This window comes from Salvelinus alpinus, chromosome 16 (genome assembly GCF_045679555.1).
Source record: "Salvelinus alpinus chromosome 16, SLU_Salpinus.1, whole genome shotgun sequence".
NCBI classification, from domain to species: Eukaryota; Metazoa; Chordata; class Actinopteri; order Salmoniformes; family Salmonidae; genus Salvelinus; species Salvelinus alpinus.
The window spans coordinates 15,549,924-15,562,835 of NC_092101.1; the positions used below are offsets into that span (position 1 = coordinate 15,549,924).

At 42.1% G+C, this 12,912-nt stretch overlaps 2 protein-coding genes across 5 annotated transcripts; one reads left to right on the top strand and one right to left on the bottom strand.

The window, feature by feature from the left end:
* LOC139540935 (ras-related protein Rab-11B-like) lies at window positions 1–3,076 on the top strand. The gene is made up of 5 exons (XM_071345008.1): window positions 1–215; window positions 1,532–1,727; window positions 1,902–2,095; window positions 2,196–2,276; window positions 2,389–3,076. The coding sequence occupies exons 1-5, from the start codon at window positions 176–178 to the stop codon at window positions 2,529–2,531; spliced, it is 654 nt and encodes a 217-aa protein (XP_071201109.1). The 5' UTR covers window positions 1–175; the 3' UTR covers window positions 2,532–3,076.
* Window positions 3,077–4,679: 1,603 nt separating this feature from the next.
* On the bottom strand, window positions 4,680–12,105 carry LOC139540936 (E3 ubiquitin-protein ligase MARCHF2). 4 transcript variants are annotated; one of them, XM_071345010.1, is made up of 6 exons: window positions 11,489–12,103; window positions 9,865–10,117; window positions 9,380–9,584; window positions 8,435–8,644; window positions 7,847–8,013; window positions 4,680–7,415 (listed from the first exon to the last, which is right to left on the bottom strand). In XM_071345010.1, exons 2-5 carry the CDS (start codon window positions 10,038–10,040, stop codon window positions 7,855–7,857), a joined length of 750 nt encoding a protein of 249 aa, XP_071201111.1. In that variant the 5' UTR covers window positions 10,041–10,117; window positions 11,489–12,103; the 3' UTR covers window positions 4,680–7,415; window positions 7,847–7,854. The 4 variants fall into 4 exon arrangements, with proteins under 4 accessions (XP_071201111.1, XP_071201113.1, XP_071201110.1 ...); XM_071345012.1 differs by having other exon boundaries at window positions 9,389–9,584; window positions 11,489–12,095; XM_071345009.1 differs by having other exon boundaries at window positions 4,680–8,013; window positions 11,489–12,105.
* Window positions 12,106–12,912: the final 807 nt, after the last annotated feature.

Sequence of the window (12,912 nt, forward strand, 5' to 3'; positions counted from 1 at the left end):
AGAGCCAGGAAGATCCCCTCTTCCTGCGGTCGGTTGGAGACTGTGACAGCCAAGGCATTGTCTCGCGCATTGGGTTACAGGGAAAAAAGGGACGTAGCAAACACTACAACCAACAGCTGAAACGCTAGACCAGGAATATATCGCAATTAAATTGGAATCAGACGATTTTAAAGACATGGGTAACCGAGATGATGAATACGATTTCTTGTTCAAAGGTAAACTAACTGTCATCCATTTCTACCCATCTAGCTGTAGCTAGCTGCTTTTTGTGGTAGCTACAACAAATAGAATTTGTCTGATTTTGTCAATTACGTAGGTACCGTTAGAGGAAGCTCCCACAATGTATTTTATTATAACAGATTGTTTTAGAATGTCCAGATAGATTTAGCAAGCCTCCATCTGATCTGGTGGCTTGCTAATTCTTAGTTTGTCGCATTGTGTTGACAAATGCACAGCTCTAACTTGTCTAACGACAGAGGTTTTGTCTGGTCTCGTTCCTTCATAACACCATCATCATACTCAAAGGTGCTGGCCAGCAACATGCAGATTTCTAAAAATACAAATGATAGCTAGGATTCTTTTCACAAGTGTGCCAAAGGTCAAACCTGAAACGGGTGATTCATTAAGTCATTGTAATTTTTTATTTGTTGTATATGTAACTTATTGGTAATACCCATAAAGAATATGCCTAATAGAAATACTGTTATATTTGTTCATAAACTGTTTGCTTACATTATAATGTGACTGACAGTATGCGATGTAGCTGAACATGACCATCCCTGATAATAGACTGGCCATTTAATTGTATCAGATAAGAATGGGATAATGAGCAGGAAGGAAGTCCCTGGCACAAGAAACCACATTTGTCAAAATCTTACAGATACCAATTTATTACCCTACTGATGAGTTACTGTTAGATGTTTCAATCCCACAGAAGCACACCACACCTGTTACCAATCTAGTGTAGTATACAGCAATATTCAAAATGATACATTCCAAATGACACTTAAAACACGATAATAGAAAATGTGATAAAAGGGACAGAGTGAGAACAGAGGATTTCCAACTGATTCAGAGGGTGAATCACTGGAGAAGACAGGAAAGGAAGAGAGGCCCTCTGAAAGTGTCAACTCAGGTTTCCCAGTCGGAACAGGTTCTCAGCTTCCTGCAGCATGACTTCAGAAGGACAAAGTTCACAACGTTTTCCTCCACTAAAGAGACAGAGCAGCACTTTATACTCATTTAACCACTTTATTTCTGTTAAGAATGCTTTTCTGTTGTTTTCGTCATATTGGCAAGGCCTGGCAAACAGCAGTATTCAATCAATGAACATATTGTCTTTCCAAAGCATTCAAAGAAGTCAGACATGCACAGATCCATTTGATTATGACCATTTTCCTAAGTAATCCACTTGGCATACTTGTAATTGGTTTACTGTATATGATCTGTTATGTGGTCTAACATTTTCCACTGTACTGAACATACAGCAGCAGCCTGTCATTGCAGTGCTAAATGTGTGTTTTGTTGCCAGTGGTGCTGATCGGAGACTCTGGTGTGGGGAAGAGTAACCTGCTGTCCCGTTTCACACGGAATGAGTTCAACCTGGAGAGCAAAAGCACCATCGGTGTGGAATTCGCCACCCGCAGCATCCAGGTGGATGGCAAGATGATAAAGGCCCAGATCTGGGATACAGCTGGACAGGAGCGCTACAGAGCCATCACCTCAGCGTGAGTGGAGGAGGGAGCTCACTGCTCAATAATGTTAAGGATGCTCGTCTTGCTGTAACCTGCCCTTTATGGAACTAGCATATTTTGATAGTACTGAAACCATTGTTTGAAATCTTTCTCTATCTTAGTCTCACAACCTATGACCTCCTATCCTCCCTGCTCTGTCCCAATCAGGTACTACCGGGGGGCGGTGGGGGCTCTCCTAGTGTACGACATTGCCAAGCATCTAACCTATGAAAACGTGGAGCGCTGGCTGAAGGAGCTGAGGGATCATGCTGATAACAACATCGTCATCATGCTGGTGGGCAACAAGAGTGACCTGCGCCACCTCAGGGCAGTGCCCACAGACGAGGCTCGTGCCTTCGCAGGTAAACAACAAAAACACTGGAGTAGATGACAGCTCACTCCGGGGACAAAGAAGACACCCCTGTTTGTCTCAACTCAATCTTTTCTCTCTTTCTCCCTCAGAAAAGAATACGCTATCATTTATTGAGACCTCAGCTTTGGACTCCACTAATGTAGAAGAGGCGTTCAAGAACATCCTCGCAGGTAAGAAGAGGGAGCCACGACACACCTCACATTACTGGAAACAAACTAGTCTATAATGTATGTATTATTGGCACATTATATTTTCAGTTACTGTCTCTTCTTTTTCCTCCAGAAATCTACCGAATCGTATCACAGAAGCAGATAGCTGACAGATCAGCACATGACGAGTCTCCAGGCAACAATGTAGTGGACATCAGTGTCCCCCCCACCACCGATGGGCAGAAAAACAAACTACCGTGCTGCCAAAGCCTGTGACCCTCAGCACTCCTCTGACCCCCTTTCCCCAACCCCCCTCCACTTCCACCATCACACTGTCTTATCCTGTACCGCCCATTCTGTCTTTGTTACCATATGTGGCGACGCCCTACTCTCCCCTCCCTCCCTGTATACAAAACTTACTTTTTATTACTTGTGAACTCACATATGCTCTTCTGTCATGAAGTGAAACGTAAAAAAGCCTTCCTGTCACTTGTTCAGTTATTCATGGATTCAACATTGAGGTTCCTGCAGTGTAGCAACAGGACAGTTGTCTGTGAAATGGGATGAGCTGGATTTGAAGTGCTGTAGTGTTTTGGACTCTGAGATTTGAACAATGACCACTAGATGGTGCTGTGTATATAGCCTCTCACAGTTTCTCTTGAATAAGGCAGTATAATTACATTGGTATATGCATTTCGTTAGTTATCATGCCAGAAATGACCTTCATTGTGTATTTATTCAAATGTATTTGTCTCACCTTTTCATTGTTTTATTTTCAATAAGCACTGTAAGACTTTACAATAAACTCAATGACAAAGTAATACGTAAGTCATTCATTTAACATACGCAACCCTTATCAGTGTGCTGTACAGTACTGGAATTCAAAATGCTCAACTTTAGATGTATGTGGGTAGACTATGTGAGCTGTCTTGTCCTGTATGTCTGTCTGTCCTTCTGGAGGCTTGCTGTTGTAAAGGCGGGGGTCTAGAGGAGGTTGTTACATTTCCTCCAGGCCCAGTCCTGTTCCTCTGATCTAGGACAGCGCCACACCCCATTTAGAGCTAGCCTAGTGGTGTCAAGCATGATGCTACAGCAGCTTATGAAAACTATTAGACCCGTGTTTATTCTAAGCCCCTTATAGGCCCATCTGCCAGGCATTGCATGGGAGCGAGATCCAGGAACTAACTGTTCACAGGGATTCAATTCAACATTTCATCAGTTGCTGACCTCTGTGTAAGCCAGTAGTGGAAAACAGAATTGAATTATCGAATGACATGACCCTCTCATCTTTGGCGGTCTATTTTAGGAGGATGGATTAGAAAAGAGCCTTGGATGGAGATGAGTTTTATATACCAAACAAAAATATAAACACAACGTGCAACAAGTTCAATAATTTTACTATGTTACAGTTCATCAGTCAATTGAAATAAATTCATTAGGCCCTAATCTATGGTTTTCACATGACTGGGCATGAGAGCAGCCATGGATGGGCCTGGGAGGGCATAGGCCCAAGCCAAGCCAAGCCAATCAGAATTAGTTTTTCCACACAAAAGGAATTTATTACATACAGAAATACTCCCGTTTCATCAGCTGTCCGGGTGGCTGGTCTCAGACGATCCCGCAGGTGAAGAAGCCGGATGTGGATATCCTTGGCTGAACTTGGTCTGCGGTTGTAAGGCCGGTTGGACATACTGCCAAATTCTCTAAAATGACGTTGAGGCGGCTTATGGTAGAGAAATTAACATTCAATTCTGACAACAGGTCTGGTGGACATTCCTGCAGTCAGCATGCCAATTGCACACTCCCTCAAAACTTGAGACATCTGTGTTGTGTGACAAAACAGCACATGTTAGAGTGGCCTTTTATTGTTCCCAGCACAAGTTGCACCTGTGTAATGATTATACTGTTTAATCAGCTTCTTGATATGCCACACCTGTCAGGTGGATCAATTATCTTGGCAAAGGAGAAATGCTTTTTGTGCATATGGAACATTTCAGGGATTTTGTATTTCAGTTCATGAAACATGGGACCAACACTTTACATTTCTGTTCAGTATAAGTTGAGAATGTAACCAGTAAGTCAACATACTTTAACACATGACATGGGACATTTTGTTGATATGTTTACCCTCTTGTTGAACTGAGAGTGACTGGAAACCAGAGCACTGGATACCAAACAAATTCTACATTTTCCATGTGAACAAAAAGTGCAAAACCCCTATCAAGAGTAATGTGACCTAGGATAGTACACACAATATTTGCATGAACTTTGGAAAAGTTCAACCAACATTTTGCAAACAATTCCATTTTGGACTGAATGTGTTAACTGATGCAGATAACCGTAAAGTCTGAAATAACATCAAATAAGAGGCCTGTGTAGTACATGCAAGTGTCCACATCATTAAGAAGACAAAGGAGTCATTGATGTTTATCCATTCTGTAGCTTCATTTTTAAATTTGCTTTGCACACTTTTCTTGGCTGATTGCAAGCACCAACATATCTTGGTGAAGACATCTTTCTTTATACATTGCACAACATTAACATGTTTTGAAATACTATAGTGTAAGATTGATACAAATCCTGTGCTTAATGAATAATTGAAACAAATTACAAATGATACACATGAATATATTAAAAACTGTGGTAAAATGAACACGAGATTAAAACATTAACAAAAACAAGTCTACAAAGCTGATATGTTGCTCCTTTTACATACGAGCATGACAATGCCCTGGACCCTTGGTTTCATCTTCAAATCAAAAACGAAATCAGAGGAGCAATATCCGAACACCAGAAACTGGGAAAATTGTACAATATCAGTAACACTTTTAAATCCCTTTCAAAGTCTGTATTGGGAGATGATATAAACAACCACACTGTATTCATTTCCATTATAGTTTTGTGAAAGTGCCGTTTGATATACTGGTATAAAAACACAAGAATCAATGCTTCTTTGGAGAGAAGGAACTGTTTGAGTTAGCGTTTATAACACTGGAGTTGAATGTCTCTGAGCATATTGTAGGCAACTCAAGACTCGCATAGAAAAATCCAACATCCTATCATGACCTTCTCAGCCTGCACGAGTGAGCGAACTGCTACGATCCTTCATATGCACTTACTTCTACATTATACTTCTGCTTTCATTACGTATTGTTAAGGTTATAGGTAAGAATTGCACTGTGAAGTGATCGAATTGCACACTTGCTGTAACTACACCCGACATTGCAAAGTCTCCATAGCTCCCAACACGTCAGCTGGAGGCGAACTCACCAATCAGAGACAGCATGTGACACGGGCAGTGGCCCATCGCTGACGACGCAGATAAGAACTCTCTCCACCCTGAAAAATCCTCAACACGGTTCCACCCCACCACACACCCACAGGAAAATAACCTCATACTAAACTCTAGTATTACTATTGCACAACGTTATCAACCCTTTAACACCAGATGAGGATTCCTTCAGTGACAATCGCCACTTTACAACAACAAAAACATTTCTATCTATTTTCAAAATGGGTCTCCCAACAGGACACTACACTGAACTGAACTGGGCTGACTAGTGTCCGTCTATGCTGAGGATGACTACCTACTTTGTTTACTGTAGATCACAATTTTCCCCCCAAGTTTAATCTGATTTCAGAATGCCACTCCCACAACCAGGGTTCTTACAGCTGCAAAAATAAACCTTTCCAGTGCATAGCTGTTCCACCGCAAAGCCCTTCAGGGGATCAACCCTCAGGTACCGGAAGAGTTGAACCTGCCCCTACAGATGAGCAATAGATAGGAGCATGATTGCTATGAAGGGGTTAAAACAAATTTGACTATCATAGAAAAAATCAAAAAGAGTGACCTAGGCCTAGGTTTTTGGCTTCTGTGCACCATAACGTGAGCTTCCCCTACTGAGGAGGATATTTGCATTAATCCTCCTCTCTTTAGGCCTGTTAACAGCTTTTATGATTCAGGGTCAATACTTGTATGGTCAACCAAGGACGCTATGATTAACAATACATATACAAATATGTCAAAATGAAGCTTCGCTAAGACAGAGGAACGTCCGAAAGGACCATACAGTGTACAGGGAAGAAATCAAATGCACAAAACCCACACAAAGACCTATGCTGTTTTTGCACATCTCTCTCATCCAGAGGTTACCTCATATGTCTTAAAGTTGTGGTAGATGGATAACAACAAAACCCATAACAGTCTAGAACCAGACACTGGGTTCTACTGTCAAGGTACAGTCAGTAGGTACGTCTGAGTGTAGGCGTCAGAGTCTGGTCGACTGCATATCGGAGGGAATACAACTTCTACTAACCTGAAGTAACATCAACCAACCAATCTACGCTCTTTCTGGATGTCATTACTAGCTATTGTTACGTGACTACACAAAAAGAAAACACACCAATACAAAAAAAAAACACAAATTAAAAGCTTTTCATTGGAATCTCATCATAGGAGAACAATGTACTATTGATTTCCTGTAAGTCTGATCTTGACCATGCGATAGTGGAAAGGTAAGCCTTACTTTCCTTCAACCACAAAAAGTTTGAACTTCATGTTTGTGGGGTACACATTTCCATAAAGGTTTTTCTTCATCAGTGGCATCTAGAGATCAGCTCACTCTATTTGAACAGTTTTTTTCTATTAAGTGCTGATAGTATGAGACCTCTATACTCCCAGGGAGGAAACCTTGAGCAACATACACACTAGCAACACTAAATCAATGGAAGCTCAACCAACCGATCTTTCAATCACCCAAAGTAAAAAAAACAACAATACCCCCCCCCCCAACGAAATAAAAAAAATAAACAGTGCATCGCATGCATGCAAAACTGTGCGTGTTGGGGGCAGTCTCCTCACATACTGCGAGAGCACCTGCGTCCACAGTGTTTTATTGCACAATCTCCATCTTCATGAACAACATTCCTGCTCACACCAAGGGGAAAACAGATGGGAGTTAAATTGAAGGGAGTCAACTGAATTGTGTATAAAAATGGCATGAGCATATATAATCCCCCAGTGGAATAGCCTGTGGCTGGTGAACCGGAGTCAAAACTTCTCACTTCTGCACTCAGTGGTTAGGGAATCAACTGCTGGATGAATCGCCTTAGATCAGCATCAACGATCCATGCCTCACTTTTATAGACGGTTGAGGAGAACTGAAAATAAAGAGAGTAAATGTTCACTTCAACGCTAGCGTTCGGTTTTAAAGCTTCGACAGCAATCTCCACTGAGCATCAGTCCAATCCTTCGCCGTCTTCTTGCAGGGCCCAGTGGAGTACCATCCAATCAACTTCCCATTTCCAAACCTTCACAAAACACTATACTGCACGGTACTCAATGGCCTCTAACATACTGCTTTCTTTACCTGATCAATATAAAAAACGCCAGTAAAGGCTATAACACGACTAAATAAAAAAGAAAGGTATCAAATGAAGTGCTGATGATGATACACGTAGGTAAAAAAGGATTTAAACAGAAAAATTAAAAAAATCTGCATCCACAAGTGCTTGGGCTCTGGTTGGAGACTTGTTTTTTTTGCCACAAACCTCCAGCACATGAAGAAGAACCCCAACATCAATTTTCCCACCTTTGACCTCATACTATGGTCTCGTCAGCTGTCTTTTTCAGCAGCTTCGTGGAGAGCAGGGAATGCTGGCTAGAATGCCCACCCTTCGCGTCTGGAAGGAGCAGGCGTACTTTCTGGTTGGTTCGTCTCCACTCAGAGTAGAGCTGACAGTGGTAGCGGAATGATACCTGCAGAGGAGAAGGGGGTTGAGGAGGGGAGAAGGGGGTTGAGGAGGAGAGAATTTTGATGCTCCTCCAAAGCTAAAAACAAACAAACTGGCACGCTAAAGGTTTGAGAACTGCTGCCCAAGCACATTCATGAGTTGAAACACAATACAACTGGTAAATACAAAACAGACTCGATCAAAGTCCATTTCTGTCTTTTAAAGCAAAGTCTTTTTAGAAGCAACAGGCATGACAAAAGACTCATAAAAACAAATCATTACGCATCTAATTTAAGTGGGACTGTCTTGGACGGTCTTGTTGTCCCACTAAGTATTTAAAGTGTGATTAGTCAAAGACAGGCTACTAGCTTCCCAACCATGATATAGCATGCTGAGACGCTGATCTAAGGTCAATTCTAGCCGGTCCTAGATGTGGGCCTACTTACCAGAGTCCAGAGGACGTAAATGGTGAAGAGGGCGATGGTGAGGGCGATGAGGCCCACGGCCTCCAGTCTGCTGTTGAAGTGCAGGTGGTCTTGAGCTCCCCTCAGACACAGCCAGCCAGAGATGGCTGCCAGGGGCGTGATGAACAGGAAGCACAGCATGTCACAGAACAACGTGCGCTTCTCGTTCCGAGGGCCCGGGTCCCGCATCCACTGTGAAGACAGAAGAGAGGGGAGAGAAGGAAGAAATAAAGTGTACTGAGCATGCACTACAGGACCAACTGGAGGACTCACGCTGCTTTTTCTTCTTCTTCTTCTTCTTCTTCTTCTTCTTCAGGGTTTGGTTTATTGAGATACCCATTAGTAGATGAATGGCTAAACTTCCTGGGTTCATACATCAGTCATTACACGAACACATGATGATACATTACAATAAATAACAAACAAAAAAATCCCTAATCCCTCCCTAACTAGATTTCCGTTGACATATTCAGGATTTAATACGCATGAGTAATACACAACTAAGTCAAACTAAGCCAACATTGCTTCATGTTGTTGACCCATGAGCAAGGCCCAAAATTCTATATCAACACAGAAGTATTGCAGCTACAAGCACAATGTTTCCATTGAGTAATCTATGTAAGCAGAAAGAGACAAAGAAGAGTGAATCATGCTCATGTGTTTTGACACAGCATAAGCAGAACCACACACACACCGCAGGCAGAGGAATGCTGACAAAGGCAAAAGCAAGCAGCAGCAGCAGTCACACACACACACACACACACACACACACACACACACACACACACACACACACACACACACACACACACACACACACACACACACACACACACACACACACACACACACACACACACACACACACACACACACACACACACAGAGGGGCAGGCATAGGAGTGCAGACAAGCTAAAGGCATTGACCTTTGTTACCTCTGTGAGGGACCTGGGCTTGCGCTCAATTGTGAACTCTGTGTGGCACAGCTCACAGTAACTGGTGTTGGAGGAGGAGAGCCACTTCTCCAGGCAGCTCTTGTGCACCGTGCCCAGAGTCCCTGTGCAGTCGCAGGGGGACAGGAGGCCCTCGCCGTTGGCCCCCTCGTGGCAGATCCGGCAGATTGGCCCATCGCTGGAGGAAACAGAAAGGTCCTGAACAGGATACTTAGACTGGGTTTATTTACTACAGCCTGCCGAATATTACTTGGGCTAACATACCATTTCAGTCTTAACAGCTAAGCAAATTCTCATAAATTCTGAGGCTAACTGTGAGACATCTTTCCGGACACATACTCCCAAACACTCTCACGAGTTCCAGATATGACTAGGATTACTACTATAACAGCCTGTTATAAAAGCCCTAAACATCTCATAAATGCTCAGCTCTGAAAGTGAGTTTTCAGCCACAGTACCTCTGTGTGCTCGCAGGTTTGATGACAGTGGAGAGCAGCCGTCCATCTTTGGCTGTGACCTGGGTGACATACTGTGATCTGCAGTTATCCGACTCCTCCACGCTTTTGGACAGGGCAGCGTTGCCAGTGCAGTCACACAGAGAGCCAGGGAGGTGGCAACACTCCCCTGTCGTCATGGTTACGCCGTCCAGGGGGTCAGGGGTCAAGGGAATGATGAGGAACAGACTCAGCTCAGAGCAGTTAGGCCCAACAGCTAGAGAGTGATGAGAAGGAGTTAGGACCTCATTCACTTCATACAATACACTTCTAGTACTAGTTACGTCACAGAGCTTATTATGAGACAAATAGTGAGGTTTAAAATATAATATCATTTTCTTTGACCAACATTATTACTACACTGAGCTGTATGACAACATGAAAAAGGCTCTTAAAATGTTTTCACAACACTGAGAATTTGTATTGTAGTAAATATTAGGATATAAAATAATGATCTTCTTGTCTGAACTGTAGGCACATTTGCCCCAAAATCCAGAGTGCAGTTGAGCCAATTTGGCAAAACACAACACAGCTACTTCTAAAATTCTATCTCTGTATGAGCAGCAGGGCACAAGGGAGTGACGGCCTACCCCGGCCAAGCTGTCTCCTAGATATCCTCACCCAGATAATTGGCTACTCAGACACTGAATTCATATATCTGTCTGTATGGGATCTTACAGCATCTTACAGCTTCTAGGAAATATACTGACATGACCATTATAGCTTTTGAAAAATAACCATATAAATGAAAACCTTTGATCAAAGCCAAAGCATTCTTATTTGACCCTCAAAATACAATACAGACACCATTATCTATCCAGATATGTTTTTATTTAACTAGGTGAGTCAGTTAAGAACAAATTCTTATTTTACAATGACGGCCTAACCCTCCCCTAACCTGGACGACGCTGGGCCAATTGTGCGCCACCCTATGAGACTCCCGATCCTGATACAGCCCGAGATCGAACAAGGGTCTGTAGTGACGCCTCTAGCACAGAAATGCAGTGCCTTAGATCGCTGCGCCACTCCGGAGCCCTCAGATAGCAGAATATCAGGGGGTGGCTAGACATTCCCTGGTCTCTCCAAAATGACAGAGTATCATCAAGTCTACCAATCATTATGTGTTGTAACGTTAGATATCAGGAAAACATATAATCTTAATTTGATGGTGATTAATCAATGTGGTTTCTACAAAACAAACATAGTTAGAACGCTAGCTAGCTACATCATACTTGAAGTGTCGAATCCCGACGAGAACACACACACACACTCAAATACAGACACAAAACCCCGACCGAAAGACACAGCTGGATAATTTGGTCAGCCAGCTGTGTTTAGCTCTAGCTAAAGTAGCTAGTGCAGTAAAGAATAGCAACCATACTGATTGCTACATGACAATGGATTATGGTTTAATTGTGTTCACAGTATCGTTCATTTATTAAGCTAATGCCTTCTGCTAGGAAAACGGTCTAGTGAGCCAGCTAACTTTATTTTAGCTAACTATAGTAGCTATTTGTTAGCCGCTAACTTAGCTACTGTAACGTTACTAGCTAGCCAGCCGACAGAGACTGTAGAAAAAAATACTCACCGCGTTCCTTCTTTTTTCATTTTAACAGCTGATATGTGGGGTTGTCAATGTATAAAATAGTCCTCTATAGAAACCATCAATGTTGAGAATTGCTGTATTTCCTTTCAGATATCTAGCTAGCTATGCCAGTTCTCGTCTAGCTGTCAGACAACAGTAGCAGAGTTTCTAAACCCAGAGGCGCAACATCGCGAGACTACCGGGAACGCTTGCGAAACTGACCAAGCAGACACATGCTGGGGTTTGGGATTGGAGAAGTCAATGAGCTTGTTCGACATTGCAAGTGGCTGCTGACTGACTGATCTCCAAATCACTTTGCATCAAAAATAACTACTCATTAATGTTTGTAGATCCGCCAGTCAGTCACAATTTACCCACAATGCATCATGGATTTGATGCTCTCGAACAAGGACAATATGTCCATGTGATCTGGGATCAGTGAGAGAAGTGAAAATGTATTCCTTAGTTCATTTTCTAGAAATCTAAAGGCACAACCTAGATTCGAGCCAATTTCTTAAAAGTTGTTGAACATGTTATTATTCCAATCTCGTGAAAGTGACAAAGTTACACGTTTTCATTTTCGTCAAACACAACTTTATATTGAAGGAGTGCCTTTGATTCGACGGCATGCACACGCGCAGTTCGGCGCGAGACAACGGTCAGACCCGATGACGTGTTTTTGCGCATGCGCTCAGCTAGCCAAAGTCGCCATGACATCGCCCTCAAGTGTGATCCGGGATTTCTATTGGAGAAGCAGTTTATGCCTCACTTCATTATTGGTCAGTGATCTTCATACTGTATGGTCTTTGACAGTAGCCTCCTCCACATACCGACGGCGTTTCCGATCAGCATAGCTAGTCATCTTTCTCGCCAACTGGATGTCCACGTTCTTTTTTTGTAAATTGGCTGGCATTCTGCGCCCGATTGATAGGATATAAACATTTTAAACATAGAAACCCGATAAAAATTCAATATTTCACCCATTTGAATGTGAAATAAAACAGATTAAGTTACAGGTATTTTTCCATATGGAAGAAAAGCACCTTTATTTTGTATAATGTAAATTAACACCAGAAGCAAGCACACATTTTGTTTGTCAATGTATTTATCCACGTTTAATCGTTCACAAATTAAGCGATTTATATTTACATTGTGGATTGCACTTAAAATAAATACCCTTATTTTCTTAGATTTTTTTTCTAAAATAAAATCAACTATTCAGAATAACTGAAATTAATAATCAGGCATAAAGTAAAATAACAATTCTGACAATATATCAAAGTAGTTGCAATTCACTTCATATCTAATGGACACACTTCTGGTGAGCATGTACACAGTATTTTGAAGTTACATGTTGGAACTTATTCAACTAAGTCTACCATAACATTTTAGTGCACAATTTTTTTTCTACATTCAATTCTTCAAAA

Bases quoted from the DNA above. Each gene is read 5' to 3' on its own strand.
- LOC139540935 (XM_071345008.1), top strand. From the start codon at position 176: ATGGGTAACCGAGATGATGAATACGATTTCTTGTTCAAAG. The intron at 216-1,531 runs GTAAACTAACTG...TTTTGTTGCCAG, and splicing joins ATACGATTTCTTGTTCAAAG to TGGTGCTGATCGGAGACTCT. The intron at 2,277-2,388 runs GTAAGAAGAGGG...TTTTTCCTCCAG, and splicing joins GTTCAAGAACATCCTCGCAG to AAATCTACCGAATCGTATCA.
- LOC139540936 (XM_071345009.1), bottom strand. From the start codon at position 10,040: ATGACGACAGGGGAGTGTTGCCACCTCCCTGGCTCTCTGTGTGACTGC. The intron at 8,645-9,379 runs GTCAATGCCTTT...CTGTCTTCACAG, and splicing joins CCCTCACAGAGGTAACAAAG to TGGATGCGGGACCCGGGCCC. The intron at 8,014-8,434 runs GTAAGTAGGCCC...TCTCCTCTGCAG, and splicing joins TTTACGTCCTCTGGACTCTG to GTATCATTCCGCTACCACTG.